Here is a 23792-nt window from a genome sequence, read left to right as displayed (position 1 = left end):
TGTTTAGTTTTTAGACTTTCTCCTCGATTTAAACTATACTTCTTAACATGAGTAAAAGAGGGGGGGGGATGACGACGACAAGTAATTTCCTCTGACTTATTCAGTTGCATTTGGAAATTCAAGCTTGAGCTATTGAGCTCTGTAAAAAGGCATTATTCAGCAAAGCAGGTGAAAGACACCTTGAAAACCAGAGAAGGAGCCTACAGTGACACCTGGTGGCTGGATAGATGAGTATTCTTTTGCATTTTAAAAAAAATATATCACCTAATAGAACAAAGAATATATAATGTATGTAAAAAAAAATATTCTACATTCTCTTTAAATGACAGCTATAGTATGCAGTCTCACCATATCTTTTGTTGTCCAACACCGTGTCTGTACACACCAATGAACGATGGGTGCGTTGGTGCAGTGTGGTGCCATTCATGCTGAATGGTGCCCTAATGCACTTTACAACGGACGTTCATTGCAATAGAACACACACATTTTTCGGTGCGCTGCTGAAAAGGGTGCATGCGCTATATTTGTCAGCACATTAGTGAGTTCTTGTGCTGCAATGCACCTCTGTGGGCAAGGGCACTGGGGTGCCATTGAGAATGAATTGCACCGCATTGCACCAAGACGCGTAACATTCTTTGCCAGGCATTGTGGTAATGCATACATTACTGCATAAACTTGGTAAGAGCAGGCCCTCGGAGAATATTTTCTGCCTTTTTTCCTCGGTGTAGTAGAGGATTGATGACACCGATATGAAATATTTATTCCTGTAGCACAGGTGTGTTTGCAGACATACTTGTTATATGAGCAGAGCGTTGTACCGTGACCTGCTTCTGTCTCGTGTGTAAATTGTTTTATGAGCGTGTTTCTCGGCATCTCCGTGTTGCCCAGGGAAAAGCAGCCCCCCAGAGGCTAATTACCAGAGTCACCTCTCCTGTCTGCTGCAGAGTATGAAGGATTCTTTAAAGTCCCTGACAATCGCCTATTGATATTAATGCTTAGTGCCAGTCCATGATCAACCCATTCCTGTGATATTTCAGGGTGTTCACAGGTCACAAAAAGATGAACAACAACAAAAACGTTAATTCTGTAAACAGATAATTGTCAGTATACACCGTGCAGCACACATGCAGCTCAGTACATCCTTCATACATGTCAGTATACACAGTGCAGCACACATGCAGCTCATTACACCATTCATACATGTCAGTATACACAGTGCAGCACACATACAGCTCCGTACACCGTTCACACATGTCAGTATACACAGTGCAGCACACATACAGCTCTGTACATCGTTCACACATGTCAGTATACACAGTGCAGCACACATACAGCTCTGTACACCATCCATGTCAGTATACACAGTGCAACACACATGCAGCTCAGTACATCATTCATACATGTCGGTATACACTGTGCAGCACACATACAGCTCGGTACACCATACATGTCAGTGTATATACAGTGCAGCACACATACAGCTCCGTACACAATTCATACATGTCAGTATAAACAGTACTGCACATATACAGCTCGGTACACCGTTCATGCGTGTCAGTATACACAGTGCAACACACATACAGCTCCGTACACCATTCATACATGTCAGTATACACAGTGCAGCACACATACAGCTCCGTACACCGTTCATACATGTCAGTATACACAGTACTGCACACATACAGCTCCGTACACCATTCATACATGTCAGTATACACAGTGCAGCACACATTCAGCTCCGTACACAATTCGTACGTGTCAGTATACACAGTACTGCACACATACAAGTCGGTACACCGTTTATACATGTCAGTATACACAGTGCAGCACACATACAGCTCCGTACACCATTCATACGTGTCAGTATACACAGTGCTGCACACATACAACTGGGTACACCGTTTATACATGTCAGTATACACAGTGCAGCACACATACAACTCGGTACACCGTTTATACATGTCGGCATACACGGTGCAGCACACATACAGCTCAGTACATCATTCATGCATGTCAGTAAGTGCCTGAAAACTAGTGAATGTGTGAGGAGCAATGCCTCATGGGACATGTAGTCCTGGGCAGGAGAATGAAGTGATGTAAGGGCTTTGTGCAGAAAGATTAGAACCCAGAGGGCCCTTTCACACTAGGAACTGCATGTGAATCGCACTGCATGTTCCTGTGCCATGCTATTTCAGCCTATTCATTTTGAATGGGCTGAAATCGCACTGAACCAAATGTAGTGCATGCTCTACTTTTGGAAATGCACTGCAGTCGGATCGCATGGTACACTTTAACCGCTTGTGGACCGCCGCACAACGATATACGTCGACAGAATGGCACGGCTGGGCACAAGGGCGTACATGTACGTCCCCTTTAAGAACCCGGTCGCGCTCGTGACCCGGTCCGAGGCTCCGTGCCCAGCGTCCGCGGGACCTGATCGCCGCCGGTGTCCCAAGATCGGTTCACAAAGCTGAAGAATGGGGAGAGGCAAGTGTAAACACACAGGAGCGCCTTTACATATCCTTTTTACCACCTGCGGTTTACTACAGCTTTGAGGTGATTTAGATCACCAGAAGGGACTGCAGTGCATTATTTTGGCTGGAATTTCCCGGTGACGGGTTTGCATTAATGAATCCTTGTTCTATAATGTGCTAGACAGAAGTGCGCTCTGTGTAGGGGTTGATCTCGACGCCTGTCTCTCGGATGTCTTCAGCTCTGTGAAATGCATTTTTCCTGTTCCTTTAACTGTCAAAGCTGTTGCTGCGCACCGCCTCCCCACGTTATGGACCCATCTCGGAGCACTGGCAGGGATTTTTCTATGGTAGCTCAGCACAGTAGGACGGGATTAGGGTGCAGTTTGGGAGCCGTGTTTGCAGAATGCTAATGCTGTAAGTAGAGTAGCTGAAAGCTGCAGGGCAGCATTAGGGTGCCCTTGGAAAAGCGCATTAGTCGTGTCGGATGGTGCAGATCTGGGAGGAAGAAAAGGTAGTCTGTTAGAAGAGCTTTGGGGAAAGTCGGAGTCGGCCTGACCACTTGGCAGGGAAAGATTAGATCACTGAGGAGCACCTGTCAAGGTGTTGAGGCATAGCAAGGAGCTGGCTTCTCCCCAGAGGCAGTGTGACCTACATAGCAGCATTCTATCTGCTTGTCACTGGGCAGGTTTGATTCATGTGGAGCACCGGGAGGCAGACGGGAGGAAAAAAAAATGTTTTGGGAGTTGAGAATGCAAATGAAGCTTCAGTAATGAGAGCTTAGTAACTCCAGCAGAGCTGCATTGTGTCGGATCTTCTCACCTCCACTGATAGTGAAAGGGTGTTGTGCAGATAAGCGCAATGGTGATTAAAATGGAAACATTCAAATTCTCTCAAGGGTATTAACGCGTTTAAGGAATATCGCATGCTAAAAGCAAATGTCTCGCGGTGCTCAGAGCTATGCGGGCCGTTTACGAGTTCAAATGCCAAACAACCCCTATCTGAAGGTTGGGAGTAGATTGACAGTGATGGGTTTTTATGGCTGATTGATATTAACTTCACCCAATAGGGGTTAGAGACACCGTCTCTGCAGGTGAAAGCACAGAAAAATCAAGTATTTTAAATGCTTACTTGCAATGTTTTCGTTTTCCATAAATTATAATAAATTATAATATTTTTTGTTCACTTGCGATGTGTCTTTGAACTTGCTAGAAAAATTGAATGGTGGATTCCCTAGCACAGCCCCTGTTCATCCATGTACTGCCTAGTCCTCTATTTGTCTGGGAGGGTCTAATTAGTCTTTGTGCTGGCCCAGCTCCTCCACCTTATATATATATATATATATATATATATATATATATATATATATATATATATATATATATATATATATATATATATATATATATATATATATATATATATATATATATATATATATATATATACACACACATACACACATACACACATACACACATACACACATATACACATATATACACACATATACACATATATACACACATATACACATACACGTAGAGAGATGGATGTGTGTGTATAATAATAATAATATATATATATTATCAGGGGTCGACAAAATCCGGGCGCCAGGTCGCAATTGCGACAAGAAATTGTGACCTGGCGGCCGGTAATTGAGGCCGCGGCTTTCAGGACTGGGAAAAAACCCTGGGAATCAATCTCACCCTCACTGAGATCACTTCATTGGTTGCCAGTTAAAGACAGAATTGCTTTCAAAGCACTCTGTCTAACCCATAGATGTATCCATGGGAATGCTCCCCATTATCTATGCGGAAAAATAAAAGCTCATAACCCCAATCGCGTTCTGCGATCTACCGATCAAAATCTTCTTCAGATACCGAAAGTCAACTACAAATCCAAAGGAGAAAGGAGATTCGCGGTCCAGGGTCCCAGACTATGGAACGCTTTACCAACCAGCATTCGGTTGGAGGAGAACCACTTGGCATTCAGGAGAAAGATCAAAACGCATTTCTCTTTTGATACCAAAGGAGACAGGAACAACAAGCGCCCAGAGGCGATTAAGTTCGCATGTGTCGCGCTATATAAGTTTTCATTCATTCATTCATTCATTCAAAGCCGCGGCCTTGTTTACCGGCTACCGCGAACCCGTGGCGGCCGGTAATCGAGGCCGCAGCTTTGCGGCCTTGTGAAGTCCCAAGCTCTTCCTTCTGTGAGCTGGCACCATCTGGTGGTGGCCGTTGGCATTACAAGTTGAACAGCCGTTCTAATGTGTAATCTTTCACTGCCATCTCCTTCCCTCTAATTAGAACCCCCAAACATTATATATATTTTTTAATCTAACACCCTAGAGAATAAAATGGCGATCGTTGCAATACTTTCTGCCACAACGTATTTACGCAGCGGTCTTACAAGCGCACTTTTTTTGGGGAAAAAATTCACTTTTTTTTAATTAAAAATAAGACCACAGTAAAGATAATGTTACACCGACAAAATTGATACCCAACATGTCACGCTTCAAAATTGCGTCCGCTCGTGGAATGCTGACAAACTTTTACCCTTTAAAATCTCCATAGGCGACGTTTAAAAAAAATCTACAGGTTGCATGTTTTGAGTTACAGAGGAGGTCTAGGGCTAGAATTATTGCTCTCGCTCTAACGATCGCGGCGATACCTCATGTGTGGTTTGAATACCGTTTACATATGCGGGCACTACTCACGTATGTGTTCGCTTCTGCGCACAAGCTCGTCGGGACGGGCTGCGTTTTCTGGCTCCTAACTTTTTTAGCTGGCTCCTAGATTCCAAGCAAATTTGTCAAACCCTGATATAAATATAAATATATATATATATATATATTTATATTTATATATATATATATATATATATATATATATATATATATTTATATTTATATATTATCCCCCTTTAGGCCGGCCATAAATGGTGCGAATTTCCTTTTCTGCAACCGCAGGGTGCAGGAAAGAAATTGGCATTATTCTCTCATCAACACAGATAGTGCTGACAGGGAAATCCCTCCTGCCAAGCAATTTTCTGCCTCCGGCGGGTGGGGGAAGCTGTCCCTGGCACGGTGATTATTGAAAAAGGGCTATCGCAAGGCGCTAGCGATTAATCATGTGACTCCGGCAGGCTGGATGTACCCATGTTCGGCAGGCTGGATGTACCCATGTTCGGCAGGCTGGATGTACCCATGTTCGGCAGGCTGGATGTACCCATGTTGATCTATCGATCAACTTGGTAAATTCAGCCTGCCCGCGCATGGTTTCAATCTTGGCCAGTTCCTGCTGAACCGGGTGAGATTGGAATTGTCTATGGCCGACCCCAAGTAGCTGGCAGGGGAGCAGAAAAGGGCTCAGAATTGAGTACAGTAAAACCTTGGTTTAAGAGTAACTTGGTTTGCGAGCGTTTTGCAAGACAATCAAAATGTTTTCATAAATTTTGACTTGATATACAAGTAGTGTCATGTCACAACTGAGTATAAAAGAGAAGAGAGGCGCCTCCTAAGTGTAGCAATATGGTTACATGTAATGAAGGTACAACATTTAGCAACTTATTGCTACACTTAGAGGCGCCTCTCTTCTATTTTATACTCTGTAGCTCCTGCTGGATTTTGTTTCTAATCCCCTTGTGGAGGCTTCCATTTGTGGATGGACATTTTATGGTTGCACAACTTTGCTAGAATCTTTTTATATGGACTATAAACTGGAGGACATATGAATAAAAGGTTGTGGAACAAATCATTTGAGTTTCCATTATTTCTTATGGGGAAACTTGCTTTGATACACAAGTGCTTTGGATTACAAGCATGTTTCTGGAACGAATTATCCTTGTGTTCCAAGGTTTTACTGTATCTCTTGGGTGACGGCTCTAAGTCTAATGGGGCTGCTGACCTTAAATCCAAGGCCAGCAGCGGTCTCAAGGCTTTTGGAATGTACACACAAGGGAGGCTTTACGTGTGTGTGTGGGGGGATATATATATAAAATTAACAGTCTGACCAGATTTCCTTAAAGTGATACTAAAGTCTTCTTCCTCGTTTATTTAAAAAAATAAAACAAATGTATACTTACCTGTTCTGTGCAGTGGTTTTGTGCAAAGTAGCCTGATCCTCCTCTTCTCTGGTCCCCTCCTGCCCAGTGCCCCTACCACAAGCACTGTGCCGAGCCACTACTCTGTGTATTCCTGCCCCCTCTCTCTCCTCATTGGCTCACTGACTTTGACAGAGTCAGAAGCCGATGGCGCCCCTTGTGTCTTGGCCAATAAGGAGGGAGAGTCTCTGGACTTCATAGCTCTCGTGCAACATTGCTGGATTGAGAGGGAGCTCATGTAAGTGTTAGGGGGGCTGAGAGGGACTGCTGCACACAGAAGGTTTTTTATCTTCATGCATAGAATGCATGAAGATAAAGAACCTTCTGCGTTTTAGAACCACTTTAACCACTTAAGACCCGGACATTTATGCAGGTAAAGGACCTGGCCAGTTTTTGCGATTCGGCACTGCGTCGCTTTAACTGACAATTGCGCTGTCGTGCGATGTGGCTACCAAACAAAATTGGCGTCCTTTTTTCCCCCACAAATAGAGCTTTCTTTTGGTGGTATTTGATCACATCTGCGGTTTTGAAAAAAAATTCAATATTTTTTACTTTTTTGCTATAACAAATATCCCCCAAAAAGATCTAAAAACATTTTTTTCCTCCGTTTAGGCCGATACGTATTCTTCTACCTATTTTTGGTTAAAAAAAAATCGCAATAAGCGTTTATCGATTTGGTTTGCGCAAAATTTATAGCGTTTACAAAATAGGAGATAGTTTTCTTGCATTTTTATAAAAAAAAAAATTTACTACTAATGGTGGCGATCAGCGTTTTTTTTTTTTTTTTTTTTTTGACTGCGACATTATGGCGGAAACATCAGACAATTTTGACACATTGTTGGGACCATTGTCATTTTCACAGCAAAAAATGCATTGTTTACTGTGAAAATGACAATTGCAGTTTGGGAGTTAACCACTAGGGGGCGCTGTAGGGGTTATGTGTGACCCCATATGTGTTTCGAACTGTAGGGGGGCGGGGCTGGACGTGTGACGTCATTGATCATGTTTCCCTATATTAGGGAACACACGATCAATGAAGCTGCTACTGTGAAGAACGGGGAAGCTATGTTTACACACAGCTCTCCCCGTTCTTCAGCTCCAGGGACCGATCGCGAGACTCCGGCGGCGATCGGGTCCCGCGGTCAGGGAGCTTCCGACTGGGTCGCGGGCGCGCGCCTGTGACCCACGGCTGGGCACTTAAAGAGAACATACAGGTACGTGCTTGTGCCCAGCCGTGCCATTCTGCCGACGTATATCTGCAGGAGGCAGTCATTTAAGTGGTTAAGCTCACCCTCCCTTCTCCATACAATAAGCAATTGCATTACTAAAAATGTCTTAAAGCGGAACTCCACCCAGACAGCTAAATACAAAGCTGATTCACCCGTGAGAGGGTTTGTATTCGTGTCTGTCCAGTCCTGACATTTAGACAGCCCTATATATAACATAACTAACAATCAGAGGTTTCCTTTCTCCACTCCTAGCTTGCTAACTTCTTAGTGAAAGGGCAAAAGCTAGCTATCACTCTGCTCTTTCCTCCTATCAGCAGGTTTCTTGTCCATCCATTTGCATACAGCACATGATTGGCTCCCAAACCTGCCCCTCCTGATGAATCAGAAACTTGAGCGGTAGATTGTACTTTAGTCCGCCCCCCACCTAACTGAAAAAATCGAAGGACGGAACATTGCCGGAATAACGCCCGCAACAATCGGCTGCCATTCCAGCCACCAATCGGCTGCCATTCGGGTATTTTGACAGCTGGCGAGGTCAGCTGTCCAAATGCAATAGCTGCAGTGGGAAATTAGTCAGTGTAGCATGGATGAAGGAATCTGATGTGTATGACCAGCGTTCCAAGAGTTACATTCTAGGAATACATTTAATGATGTGATAATGATTACAAAGCTGCATTCATTTATGTCTGAATTCAGCTGTAACCATTTGCTGTCTTTAGGACATACTCACGTGTCCTAGGGAACAAGTGGTTATACCAGCATCATGGCTGCAGTTGCTCATTTTTTAGTGTCTGATTTTTCCTGTAAAAGCGATCCGAGTGGCTCTACAGGTGCCTGATCACTTTTATATACCGTAGTATAACAGTTTTTTGTATACAGCGCTCCCAAGTCGCCCCAAAGATTCACCTTGCAGTACTTTTCCTAATGTCCCACAAGCGCACTGCCCACTGAAATGAATGGGAGACGGTTTTCAGGCATTATTTAGAGGCCATTTCTAACGCTAAAACGCTTCGAAACTGCCTCAGTGTGAAAGGGGTCTAAAGAGTACCAGTCACTGCCCATGCTATCACAAGTGATGATGTTCATCACTTGTGATGGCAACAATGTACAAAGATTTAAAGAGCGTGTCCAATTTTTTTTTTTTTTTTAAGGCGGCCCCATGTGCTAATGCGCAAATGTTAATGTACATGTAAAGCCACACATGCTTATGTAAATGGCAATCGCACCACACATGTGAGGTATCACTGGGAATGTCCAAGTGAGAGCAATAATTCTAGTGCCAGACCTCCTGCTTAATTTTAAACTCGTAACCTGTAAAGGGTTTTAAAGCATCGCCTATGGATAACTTAACGTACCATAGTTTGTCACCATTCCACCGGCGTGTGCAGTTTTATAGCGTGACATGTTTCATATCTATTTACTCGACATGGCAGTATCTTTTATATTTAACCCAAACAAATTGTGAATTCTATTGTGTTTGTGAGCACTAGAATTCACGAAAGTGTATTTTTTCCTGAAAATTTGATAAACCGCTGTGCAAATATCGTGTGACATAAAAATAATTGCAACAACCACCACTTTATTCTCCAAAGCCTCTTCTTCTTTCAGAAAATATATAATGTTTGGGGGTTCTATGTAATTTTCGAACAGTAAATGCTGATTTTAACATGTATGAGAGTTATACAGTGGAACCTTGGTTTAAGAGTAACTTGGTTTGAAAGTGTTTTGATTTGTGAGCAACTTTTTTATTTTATTTTTTATTCTGACTGTGAGTGTTGACTCGCAAGACGAGCAGAATTCAAGCTAAATAGGACTGCAGTCCTCATTTGGCCCTGAGTTACGGGGGCGCAGAAGCCGAGCAGAGCTGAAAATAGGCCTGCAGTACCTCATTTGGCCTGAGGTACGGGGGCGCAGGAGCAGAGAAAAGCCGAACATTGGCCTGCAGTACCTCATTTGGCCCTGAGTTACGGGGGCGCAGAAGCTGAGCAGAGCTGAAAATAGGCCTGAAGTACCTCATTTGGCCTGAGGTATGGGGGTGCAAGAGCAGAGAAAAGCCAAACATTGGCCTGCAGTACCTCATTTGGCCTGAGGTATGGGGGCGCAGGAGCAGAGAAAAACCAAATATTGGCCTGCAGTACCTCATTTGGCCTGAGTTACGAAGGCGCAGGAAACTAGCCAAAGTGTGTTCGGCCGTTTTCGACACTCTGGCGCCCCCCCACCTCTGGCCGCATTCGGTATTGCACCCCATTGAAGTCAATTATTTTCGTTTCCATTTACTTCAATGGGAAAGCTCGCTTTTATATGTGAGTACTTTGGATTACGCGCATACTCCTGGAACGGACTATGCTCGTAATCCAAGGTTCGACTGAATCTGAATTGGCCTGGACTGGAAGTGATTAGGATGCCTATGGACATTAGAGTATGTTTGCCTGATTTGATCATTTATGGAGCGATTAGGGGAGTTCATATGTCAGTAGGCCTTTTCTGACAGCAACATACATTCCCTGCCAGGAAGGTGGAAAGTTGATTTGGTGGGGTAAGATTTTCACAGCTGATCATTTTTTGGTTTCACCAGATAGAAGTTACATAGTCAGGTTGGGAAAATAGTTCAACCATAAAAGGTTGATGTAAGGAATGTCTGTAAGGTTCAGTTTTCCCCTCTCCATATCACAAGTATACAGTATACTCTCGGCTGATCCTAGGGTGTGTGTTTTGTGCCTTGATCTTTTCCTAAAAAGATTAACCATTGGATGTAGGCACTTCTGAATAGGTGAACAAAAGGTGTCTAAGGATAGAAGACTATCCTGTCCAACTTTTGATCTGATTGGACAATGATAATTTTATCTATGGATACCAGCAGCCACCCCCTTTTTTCTGCTTTCCGAAGGACAAGGCACCAGGCAGTTCTTTGATTTGGTTTCCCCTGAGATAAGGCTAGTGCCGGCACTGTCTGCTCACTCCGATCGATCTTATTAGCATACACTCTTGGGGAATAAAGCTGTGCATGTTAAAGAGAAGCCATGGCAGTTTTTTTATTAGCTGCATGTGAATTTAATCAGCGTAAAAGCATAGTCCACCTTTTGCAAAATGTAATAGGTACCACCCTCATTAATAAAATACAAAATGTACATTTAATTTATTTAATGCATTATTGCACTGAAGCTGGAGGAGCATTGCCGCAGTGCTCAGTGAAACACGAGTGCAGTGCACAGGCTCTTGCATATTTTCCCCCCAGTCCCAGGTCCTTTGGTTATGGGACGGTGGACTACAAGTACAGTGACCATTACTTTTCCCAATTGAGATCTGAGTCCTGCTCCAGTGGCAGATGGTACTTGTAGTCCTCCATTCACAAGTCACTGCAATTGGATGATGCGGCTGTGTGGGTGGAGTCACGCACAGCAGTGCTAAATTAGGCCTGGGTCCCACTTCTGTTTTTTGGTGCTCTTTTCAGAAACACACTAAAGTTCATTTACATGTTTTTATATGGGACACGTTCACATGCATGATTTTTTTTCAGCTGCTGCATATTTGGAAAGAGCGAGAACTTTTGAATGCAAAACGGTGCTGTTTTTTTTTTTTTGGTTTAATATACTTCAATGGAGAAGCTGCAGCAAAGCATGTGATGTGTTTTTATGGCAATTTGTGTTTTGTAATCTGCCCAACAACAAATTGGCCCAAAAATTTTTTTTTTTAAGGCTATTATCCAAATAATCGAAACAATAATCGCCAACTAATCGATTATGAAAATAATCGTTAGTTGCAGCCATACTAAAAAGGTTACATCTGTGTTAAAGTAGATCTTCAGTGCGTCTGAGTACCGGAAACACTATTTCATTTATTTTTAATGTTCAAAGCAAACTTGTTCATCCATATCTCCATGCTTTTGAAAAACACCTCCTTGGCATTTGTGGTCGTGGCCATCTTGAGTAGAATTTTCTTCCTGGGATCCATCTGCTCTTAGTTTAAGGTGAAAAAACACGTAGGTTTACAACCACTTTTAAAGTGGAGGTCCACCCAAAAATCCTGTAAAAATAAATAAGTAATAAAAAAAAAAGTTTTACCAGATATGGTGGTTGCTATGCGGAAGTTCCTAGTCTTCCTCTTCCCATACCGCGTCAGGTCTTCTTCCTCGTCCTCCCCGCATTGTCTTCTGGGGAATGGGGCGCGCTGCCTTCTGGGAACTGTGTGTATCCCAGAAAGCAGCCGCCCATTCACAAAAGCCGCAAGGCTCCACTGCCTGTTTCCCTCAGTAAGGATGGCGGCGTCGGGAGTTGCCAGGATCGAGTGATCGGCCTGGGGGGGGGGGGGCTACATCGCAGGCACCTAGTACAGGTAAGTTTCCTTCTTAAAAGGCAGCAGCTACAGTGTTTGAAGCTGCTGACTTTAAAAAATAAATTGCGGGTGGAACACCGCTTTAATGCATCCTATGCATTAAGATGAAAAACACCTTGCAGTGTCCAGCCCCTCCAGCCCAGGGAAGAGAGCAGATGGGGTTATATATTTTTTTTTTTTTTTTTTTTTTTTTTAAAGCGTACCTTTTAGTGTCACTTTAAGCATGCATGTAGGAAGGTGTGCTTACCTGAGAAAACCCCCTCCTCCTCTTCCATCCTGAAGACTCCTGAGATGTATGACGAAACTTGCCTGGGCAAAATAAAAGAATCTAACTGAGCGGGGGGGGGGGGGGGGGAGTTAAAAATTAGTAAATATGATCTACTTTTCTATCTTTTTACTAATGCTAGCTGCACGACGATTAAAAATAATCAATGTTGATTGGAAGAGTGTTAAAGTGCATTTAAACCCATCCTCCAAAAGAAAAAAAAATGATTATGAACAGGTAAATGTTATATGCAGAAATGACCTTTACACGTGAGTCTGGTTTTCCATGTAGTTGATTGTAGGACTGTTGGGAGGTTGAAATGGACTTATTTCTAATGTTTCTGTACTTTTTTTTTGCAGCTAATAAAGTCAATCCGAAGCATACGACGACATCACAGGCCTGGTTCCCCAAATGATGCACGACGACCACTTCAGCCATTTACGCCACAGCCTCCCTCCGGCGCATCATCCCCTTAGTTTTGCCGGAGAAGCCCTCAATCGGTTAAGTTTGTACACCCAATTCACCCGATTCATCCTGGAACTGGACTTTCAATGGACATGCCATGGTGACATGAAGAGGATGAGTTTAAGGGTACTTGCAAAGTAACAAAGGCGTCTGGGCTTGTGTTTGTGAGTGCTTGTGCCCGCTCCTTCTGGGAAGGTGCAAGGACCATGAGCTTGTCCCTGAAGCCACGCAGGTTTGGGAGGCCATTAAGCCCACAACTGGTTCTCTTCCTCCTTTTTGCCTTTTGTCTTCTTAGTGTTTTCATCTCAGCCTATTACCTGTATGGCTGGAAAAGGGGGCTGGAGCCTTCGGGGGGTGACGCACAATCCCTGGACTGCGATGAACCTAAAATCAGCCCTTCACGTCTTCTGCCTGTGAAGTCTATGAGATCGGTGGATTCTTCACGTACTGACCCGCTGGTGCTTGTGTTTGTAGAGAGCCTCTATTCCCAGCTTGGCCAGGAGATAGTGGCTATATTGGAGTCAAGTCGTTTTAAATATCGGACCGAGATAGCCCCGGGCAAGGGCGATATGCCAACTCTCACCGATAAAGACAGGGGGCGATTTGCACTAATTGTGTATGAAAACATTCTGAAATATGTTAACTTGGATGCATGGAATCGAGAGTTACTGGACAAGTACTGTGTGGAGTATGGCGTGGGGATCATTGGTTTTTTCAAGGTAAGGGCAAAAGCCAAATTTCAGGGATTTGAAAACTTAGCATGTTCTTTTAAAAGTTTTTATACAGTACTGTACTGTTTTCTTTCTTCTAGCTAATTCGTCACTTAAACAGGTGCAAGTACTCCCTTGACAACCAACTACTGTTTATATGACAAGCACCGGTCTTCCAGTCACAGAATATTGAGCAGTTGAGGCATTTAATGAAGTGCACTATGGAAACGATTGTTAAGAGAACTGCTGCAAAACGTGACGTAGCTAGCAACATGCAGATAGATGTAGAAAACCTATTAAGGAATACTTTTGTTCTAGGCAATTTAATTTCATAAAGGTCATCATACATTAACACTGCCTATGTTAACTCGGCAAATGCAGCCTTACGTATATGTGTTCCAAGTTCATCTCAACCTGTCATGGTGGAAATATGGCAACACTGACTTTCTTGATTTTTGAAAGTTCACGCTCTGGAGCTGTCAGCCTCACCTTTCCTTCACTACCTTGTAAGTTACAGACCCTGAATAAATATGCAGTAAGTGATGTGGGAACTAATGACTTTGATCACTTGTTGTGGATTCTATTTTGACAGGTACCCTTTAAGCCTTCCTACCCGCAATCTAAATGTCATTTAGTAAGGGTTGACATTTTACTTTAAGGCTTTGCATATTCGGGGCAAACCAACAGGTTTACTTTTAATAGCTAGGTCATCAGCGGCAACCTTAGCTTCTATCCTTCTCCATTCTGTTCAGCCACTGAAAGGTGCAATCCCCCTGGCCTGGAGGACTCAAGCCTCGTACACACGCTCAGTTTTCATTTGTCAAAGTCATTTAGAGCCTGCGTGGGTTTCCACAGCGTCAGGTAAGTATACACACTCTCGGGTTTCTTGTCGGGAAACAGGCCAACAAGAATCCCGACAAGAAAATAGAGAGCAGGATCTCTATTTTTCTCGTCGAGATTCTGGCCAGATTTCCCAACGAGAAACCTGAAAGCCTCGTACACACGCTCGGTTTTCTCGGCAGGCAGCTCTGCCAGCAGTTTTCTTGCTGGTTCTTGCCGAGAAAACCGAGCGTGTGTACGAGGCTTTTAGGTTTCCCACGCAGGCTCGAAATGACTTTGACGCATGCGCGATAGCTTCCACGGCATAGGTAGGGTGAAGCAAAATGGCGGCGACTGCATTGAATGTGACGAGCGCATGCTTGTTGTACGCATTGACGTCACAGCGTTCTTGCCTTTCAAAAGAACCACAGTTCTTTTGAAAGGACTTTGTGTACACTCGGGCGGCAAGAGATTCTTGCCAAGAATTTTATCAGGAAAAACGAAAAAAAAAATCCTGATGCGATTCTGGCCCGTGTGTACGAGGCCTGAGATGGAGTTGGGAAGGGAGCAGCACCCCATTCTCCAGTGCATTGCACAGTGTTAATCTGTATCTACTCTAGCAATGAGATATTACTGACAGGAGGAGAAAGTACAGACCTCAGCAGTGTACTGATGTCCCTTCATGATCGACTGAAATGCAGAAATGTGGAAAATTACGTCCTGCTAGATTGCTTCAGACTGGCGCCCTTTGCAGGTATAGCTAGCTATTCAAAAACATTAAAAATAAGTGCCTATACAGTAATACACTATCTCACCCTGCTCTGCACATGCTCGGTTGCTCTCTATTTTTAGGCACTGCGCCAAATTTGTAGAGGCCTATCTGCTGATAGCCTCATTATTTGCTACTGTTCAGGGGCTTTGGGCTTCAGCAAAATGGCCACCTCCAGCAAGAATAAACTGGAGCAATGCTGGAGACAGTTTACAGCACACACACACATTTTGGTAGCATCGTTATTAATGTGGAATGTATGTTTCTTGGTAAAGAACATTATTTTTATCAAGTTGTTATTGATAAAGTTTTGCTTTAAGAAAAACGGCTTGATCGCCAACTCCTTCCAAGACTATTGGGTGGATTTGCTCTTTTGAAAGCAGCATTGGGATAGTGAACTCTCGTTAAAGGATTTGTATAAGCATGACCCACATTTACTGCCAAACCTCCCTTCTACGTCGTAACATTTGTTCTTGTAGAGTGAAACAACTTTTATTACCATCTGTGACTTTGCCAGGCTTGCAAAATTATTGCATGGGCATATGCTGGCTGAAGGAATCAGCAGGGTGCTCGAGGTCAGTTCTTGGGCCCACAACTACACCCCTCAAGCTCTTTCTCGACACCGTATGTGCTTGGCTCTTGGGGGATAGAAAAAAAAAAATCAATGCATGTTAAATGGGACATAGGGATTGTTATTACAGGTACTTTTATAGCGCAGTCAATGTTGTACATTCACATCAGTCCCTGTTCTCAAAGAGCTTACAATCTAATGTGTTTTTTTATTATTTATATAAAAAATATAGTTTAAATCAAAAGGAACTTTGAGAAATCAATAATAGAGAAATGGTACAGAATTCCATTTCGATACATATTATGCTGATGCACCTTGCATTTAGTATACAGCACCATCGACACATATTCACATCACATCTGCATAAGATTCAGTTGCAACAATGGAATACACTCAACAACCAAGACCCCCGGTGGGAGGACCCAGCCCATTCACTACCACAGCGGTCCATAATTGGGTCTACAGGGGCTAAACCAGGAACAGCAAGCCACGGTGCCCAAATTTTTTCGAATTTTTGTTGCTCTACCCCTGTGCTGGTAGATATATTTTTCCAGCCTTATAGTATCTCCCATTTGCATCAACCACTCCTTCACCATGGGGGGATGTGTTGATTTCCAGTGCCTCAAAATGAATTTCTTGGCCTGGAAAAGGGCCCTAGCTATGGCTAGTCTAGAGGTCTCCTCCACCGAGAATTCATCTATAATTCCCAGCATTTTTAAAAGGGCTAACACGCAGGCCTGTATTAGATAATGAATATGTTTTGTATTTTGTCTTGACAGTGACTTTAGAAATGTCTCTTTTTGTAAAAGAAATATTTATCTGGTTTGTCACACATGTCAACTTGGTTCACACAATAGACAAACAAAGTTTAACGTTGGACCAAAACGTGTTTCTATTTCTTTTGATTTTCCTGGGTTCTTTGGCTTTCTTAGGCTGGTAGTCCCAGGATCTCACAGGCATTGGTCGTTTGCTTTTTAAGAGCGCTGAAATATTTTCCTGAGCGAAGGCTGACTCATGCATTCCCTTTCTGCGGCATCACCAAGACGCGTCCTATTAAGCCCAGTCGAGTGGCCGTAATCCTCTGACAAAGTTGTAAATGAGCCATTGTTCTTGGCGAAAGGCCTTAGTGGACATCTCCTTTCAGCGGATCCTTTTCTATTCAGTGTCTTTTCTTTCCCTCCCAGTCGGCTGAACAACACTCGGTCCACTAGGTCTAGCTAACTGCTGATGGAGTTTGTGGCTTTTTTCAGTCGGGCTTTGACTGTGCAGAATATTCAGTCCATAACGAAAAATACTGTATTTATTGGCGTATAACACTCACTTTTTTACCCTGAAATTAGAGGGCAAACTGTGCCTGCGTGTTATACGCAGGGGGCTTCGGAAAGTTTTTTTCCTGAAACTTCCCTCTTAAAGTTAGGGTGCATGTTATACGCCGATAAATACGGTAAGTTTCACCTTTGGTAGGTAGAGTGGGAAAGTTTAGAACCCCATCCCAGGTTGGTATTACTCAAACCACCTCTACGAAGTATGTAGACAAGGGAAACTAAAATGACACATGAACCACTAGAAGAAAGTGTAACTTAAACATTTTTTGTGGAGCAGGCATTTTCTGTTTTAAAGTGTTACTAAACACAGTGAACCAAAAAAAAAAAATTATTCAATTCCATTATCTATTGTCCATTTCATACCTTCGAATAGTAGCATCTGTCAGTAATTTCAGTATCCAGGATCAGGGCACGTGACCGCAATATACATTCGCTGTTCCCAATCAAGGTATAGGAAGTGAAGGGGGGAAAAAAAGCCTCCAGTGCATGGAGATAATGAAACATAAAAACGAATGCTACCACAAAAAACGGTGAAAAACTCACTCTATAGCTAAATCTTTCTACAGCTAATGTTGCTGCCTTTTTATATATGTCTAGTGTGCACTGAGGCCTTATTGTTGTATTAGGAAAGTTTTGTGACACTAATGCCGCGTACACACGATCATTTTTCGGCATTAAAAAAACGTTGTTTTAAAAAAATGTCATTTAAAACGATCGTGTGTGGGCTTCACATAATTTTTCGGCTTCTGAAAAACGACAACATTTTTTTTCGCGCATGCTGCATTTTTTTTTTACGACGTTTTAAACAATGTCGTTTTTCGGGTTGTAAAAAATGATCGTGTGTGGGCTAAAACGACGTTAAAAACCCACGCATGCTCAGAAGCAAGTTATGAGATGGGAGCGCTCGTTCTGGTAAAACTACCGTTCATAATGGAGTAAGCACATTCATCACGCTGTAACAGACAGAAAAGCGTGAATCGTCTTTTTCTAACGCGGAATCGGCTAAAGCAGCCGTCGTACGTGTTGTACGTCACCGCGCTTTGCTAGAGCATTTTTTTAAAAACGATGGTGGGTGGGCAACGTCGTTTTAATGATGAAGTTGGAAAAACTTTTTTTTTTTCTACATGCCGAAAAACATAGTTTTCTTTCATGCCGAAAAATGATCGTATGTACGCGGCATAAGTTGCAGCGCCATATACATACATACTAGAGCTGCACGATTAATCGCGGAGAGAATCGCAATTTCGATTCTCCCCGCCCACGATCTCCCCGCGGGATGACCCGCGATTCTGCTTTTTCACAGCTGGTTCCACGGTTAACGGTCATTATTCAGGGCCCCCGATTATTCGCCGCTGCCGCTTGAGGTCCGCGGGCAGGCGGAGACAATATCTCCGACGGCCGCCATTTTATTGTAGACCAAGCAATAGGAATTGCTCAGTGCAGAGTGGACAGGACAGGAGGAGCCGGCCGGATGGCTGCTAATAGGAATTGAGCTGCAGCACCGCCCACCTCCCACCCCACTGATGTCTGTGAGTGTAATGACGTGGGAAGGGGCGGGGGTGGGCAGAGCTGCAGCTCAATTCCTATTAGAAGCCACCCAGCCGGCTCCTTCTGTCCTGTCCACTCTGTAGTGAGTCTATGCTGAGTCTATTGATCATACCTGTACTGAGTCTATGCTGAGTCTATTGATCATACCTGTACTGAATCTATTGATCATACCTGATGATCAATAATATGATGAATCTTCTTCCCTCCTGATCACAAAAATAGGATGGAGAATGGGACCGTTTTGTTGTCTTCTGGCAAATTTCTCCCTCTGTAATTGCAGGTCACACTATTCAGGTGGGACAAACTAACACAGGGAAGGAGGAGGAGGAGGGGTATAATAACTAAGGGGGCCCTGCTGGGAACGCCTGGTGTAAGGGGGGACCCCGCTGGGAACGCCTGGTGTAAGGGGGGACCCCGCTGGGAACGCCTGGTGTAAGGGGGGACCCCGCTGGAAACGCCTGGTGTAAAGGGGGACCGGCACTGGTTCCACGTAACCAGCGTGGAACGCAAATGACGCCAACAGATTTATATGGGGGGGGGGGGGGTGTTCTGGCATTCAGTTTTTGAGAATCGTGATCTTTAGTCTAAGCAAAAGAATCGTGATTCTCATTTTGACCAGAATCGTGCAGCCCTACACACACACACACACACACATATATACATACATACACACACACACACACACACACACATTATATAATATATATATATATATATATATATATATATATATATATATATATATATATATATATATATATATATATATATATATATATATATACACACACACACAATTTATTTTTTATATATTTTCTTAACATCACATACATATTTACAAAACATCCACCATAACAAAGACAGAATACATAACATTCATAGGTTAAAAAAAAAAAACTTTTTCCAATAATACAGAAGATTATCCGCCCTGCAATAATAATTATCATTGCTTCTTTTAATAGTAAGGGAGGAAGATAACAACTGCAACAAGGAAGAAAAAAAAAGGGGGGGGGGGTATATAAAAAAATAGAACAAGAAAGGAGAATATTATAATTCTCCTTTTCCTTCTTTCCCCCTTCTCTTTTTTTCCCCCTTCCATCCCCTAAAAAATTATATAAATTGTACGGCATTTACAGGGTTCAAACGGTTTTGGTGAGGAGGTGACATATCGCCTTCTCAATGCCTGTCAAGTGCCTCTGAAAAGTGATCCACCAAGAATTGCTTTGAAAGATACGGCAATGATAGCCACATGTTTAAATTATGTGCATTACATGCGATTGCAGAGCTCTATTCACTTGAATAGGTCACATTCGTTGGTGGTACGCCCGTCCATTAGGGGCGCTCCCCTATCCACGACACCCCCTATATGAATAATGGATAGATTCATCTATCCACAGCCACCCCCTATTCATGCCTCCAGGCCCCTTTCAGGATGCCTGGTGCCTGAATTGCAGTGACGGGTCTTTTTTTTTTGTTGAAGCACCTGATTAGACCCACAGGCTCTAATAGGCTTCAAAATAGGGTGGGCTCGCAGCGCAGAGCATTGCACCATGAGCACACCCAGATGTTACAACAGCGAATGAATATTCGCTGTTGTAACACTGATCCTCAATCTGGCCAATCAGAAACGGCTTTCCCGATTGGCTGAAAAGAGAAGACTCCGATTGGCCGCTGAGGAAGAGGGAGGAAAACGAAAACCGCTGATGCCCATGGAGAGCAGAGGAAGGGAAAAGATGCCGCCACCGAGCAAGGGAAGCCGCTGGTGAAGCGCTGCATAGATAGGGTAATTAGTACACCAGACCCACCAACTGACCAGGGGGGGTTGGTACTGCTTACCACCAGCCGCCACTGCGGCAGACGTGTACATCCCCATCCAGCTGCCTTCACAGCTTAAAGTGTTAGTAGACCTAGGACCCTGCATTCACTATATCCGGTCTCCCACAGTACACGGAACATGGAAATACAATTATTTTAATACTTCTAAAATGCTAAAAACCTTTTCTCATCGGCAGTATATAATAGTCTTGTGACTTCTATCAGTGTCTGGTTAAAGCTTGTGGGAGGAGTTTTCATTCTACTGTGATTGTCCTGTGAGGCTGCAGGGCCCCTGACTCTCTGGACAGTGCTGCATATAATTAACCCCTTAGGTTCCACAGTGAGTATAACAAGCATGCTTGCTGCATATACAGACTGATTTTATTGTGGGTTTAGCAACACTTTAAAGGTGGAAGGGGTAGGTATAAACACAGCTCGGCTGGCTTGGCTGTTTTTTTTTACTGCCCCACTTCCCCCAACCACCAAGTGTAAATGAGCAGAAAATATAAAGAAACTTTTTGTAAATAAATTACAAAAACCTTATACAAATGCATAACATCCCACAAATATGACCCACTAAAAAAACATTTAAAAACATAATCCCCCTTAGAAAATCAATGCACCAGTTCCTGTAAAGAAATGTCATCTACCAGCAAACTCAAATAGAGTGACACTGACCGGGGTCAGCCTACAATGTATACAATGTGTATAATGTACTATAATACACCAACCATGTAGAAAACAAATAACGTATGAGCAAATAATGGAATGAGAACATTTGAACTATGAAGGAAAAATATACTGTAAGTTAAAACGAAGCACAAAAAAGCGCAAAGCCTGTGAGACAAGGAAAAGGTAGTGTATCCCTGATCAGTGGTGGATGGCAAAAAAAAAAAAAAAAAACATGGGGACTGGTGACAAGTATTGCCTACATGTATACATGTATCCCAGTCTGGGCCGATTCATGAGGAATAGTTTTTTTTTTTTTTTTTTTTCTGCCCAACGCCACCTTGTCTGTGACTCCATGCGGAATTTCCCTTCCTGTCCCATGGGTGCCACTTCTCCCCAACAATGAAGGTCAACAACTAAAACGGACAAATATTTTAGCCTTGCTGTTCCTATTAGTCCCTCTGTTTTTTTGTTTTTTTTACTGACCACACTAAGCAGGAGAACACACTGTGGTCAGTTCTCTAGCTGTGCTGGGAACTAAGCCTGCTGTCCTCCTAATGATAAGGCTTGTCCTGAGACCCCTCCCCTGCACAGCCAATCGCTTGGAAGATCAGTGTGCTGCTCTTTCTCCTCCCTCACCTCTCTGTGCTGCTGAGAACAGAAGCTCTGTGATCACTTTATAAAAAAAAAGGAGGAAAAAAAACGGATTTATAATTTGAAAAAATGAAATCTATCCACATGTTTTACCTTTCTTTTCTTTTTTTTAAACTGAATAGGTTGTTTTACAAACCAACAGGTGAAAAAAATAAGTAATGTGCACATAAATAACTGTTTCAGAGTAGCGCTCATAAAAAATTCATTAGCAACAAAAAAATAGGTTAACAAAAAAATGTGTTCAAACACATCTAATCGTAAATAAATGTTCATGGGAAAAAAATTGAAAATATCTTGCGATTCCACATAAAACGCCAAACGACTACAGTCCTCTTTAAAAGTGCAAAAGATGTGCAAAATTTATAATAACACCAATTCCTCCACCACAGTGAGAAATGGGAAACAGGCTCACCAAATGCTGTTGCCATTCACTCTTGTGTTTGGCAAATAAGCTCAGGGATTATATTGAAGAGCTGCTAAAACGTCACGCTCCGTTCCAATTCCTGGTTATAAACTCCACCTGTAGGAATAAAAATTAGAGTCGATGCCTCCAATAGTGTAAAATCGATTTTAAGATTTTTTTTTTTTTTTTTTTATACATATATAAAACTGCACGTACATCAAATACAAGTGAAACAAGCCTACATGGTACAAGACATACATGGAGGCACTGTGCTGCGATCTCCCCACTTATTCACTCGCTGAGGATCCGATCACCTTCCCATGTAGCCACGCCCCGATGCGTTTCGTCACTTTCCGACTTTGTCACAGGGGGTCTGTTTTATAAGTTGAGGGTTTGCATGCGCTTTAATATTTGGTTTATGAATGATTGTGTACAAAGTCGCCAACTCGCCTCTCCTTCTGGCCACTCAAAAAAAACAAAAAACAAAGCTACAGGCTTTGTTTAAAAATGGCCAGAAGGAAATATAGAAGGGAGTGGTAGAACCACAACTTGTGTGAACAAGCCTTAACTACTTGCCGACCTGCCGCCGTCATTTTATGGTGGCAGGTTGGCTCCCCTGCGTGAGAGCCCGTAGCTATACATCGGCTCTCGCGCAGGCCCCGCACACGCGATCGCTCGTTACACAGCTCCCGGTCCTGTCAGGGAGGAAAATGTTGATCTTCTGTTCATATAATGTATGAACAAAAGATCGGTCATTTCCCCTAGTGAGGCAACACCCCTACAGTTAGAACACACCCAGGGAACATACTTGACCCCTTCCCTGCCCCCTAATGTTAACCCCTTCACTGCCAGTGGCATTTTTATAGTAATCCAATGCATTTTTATAGCACTGATCGCTATAAAAATGCCAATGGTCCCAAAAATGTGTCCGAAGTGTCCGCCATATTGTCGCAGTACCGAAAAAATATCGCTGATCGTCGCCATTAATAGTAAAAAAAAAAAAAATTTATAAAAATGCCATAAAAATACCCCCTATCTTGTAAACGCTATAACTTTTGCGCAAACCAATCAAAACACTTATTGCGTTTTTTTTTTTTTTTTTTTGCTAAAAATATGTAGAAGAATACGTATCGGCCTAAACTGAGGAAAAAAAATGTTTTATATATTTTTGGGGGATATTTATTATAGCAAAAAGTAAAAAAATATATATATTTTTTTTTTTCAAAATTGACGCTCTATTTTTGTTTATAGCGCAAAAACTAAAAACTGCAGAGGTGATCAAATACCACCAAAAGAAAGCTCTATTTGTGGGGAAAAAAGGACGCCAATTTTGTTTGGGAGCCACGTCGTACAACCACGCAATTGTCAGTTAAAGTGACGCAGTGCCGAATCGCAAAAAGTGCTCTGGTCTTTGACCAGCAATATGGTCAGGGGGTTAAGTGGTTAAAGTGGATGTAAACCTGATTTTTTTTTTAATTTTTTTTTTTTCTTGCTGTCAAAATGTAGAGTACAATATTTCCTATCATCTGTGCCCAATCTTGCCAAAAAGGGTTAATCCAGCTCTGAGCAATCCTCTTTTTCCCCCCCAGTAAAATAAACGGATAAACAGGGGAAACCCTTTGTCCGTTCCGCCCCCTTGC

General features: G+C 42.9%; 1 protein-coding gene across 1 annotated transcript in view; it reads left to right on the top strand.

The window, feature by feature from the left end:
* NDST1 (N-deacetylase and N-sulfotransferase 1) overlaps positions 1-23792 on the top strand; it is a 173707-nt gene that overhangs the window by 58060 nt on the left and 91855 nt on the right. Inside the window, exon 2 of the mRNA XM_040345034.1 lies at positions 12764-13588. Within this exon, the coding sequence (XP_040200968.1) occupies positions 13076-13588 (513 nt within the window). The 5' untranslated portion in view covers positions 12764-13075. The remainder of the gene's footprint in view (positions 1-12763; positions 13589-23792) is intronic.

This window comes from Rana temporaria, chromosome 3, assembly GCF_905171775.1.
Source record: "Rana temporaria chromosome 3, aRanTem1.1, whole genome shotgun sequence".
NCBI lineage: Eukaryota > Metazoa > Chordata > Amphibia > Anura > Ranidae > Rana > Rana temporaria.
The sequence above is the reverse complement of the archived record's forward strand: the minus strand, read 5'-3'. Positions and strand labels throughout refer to the sequence as shown.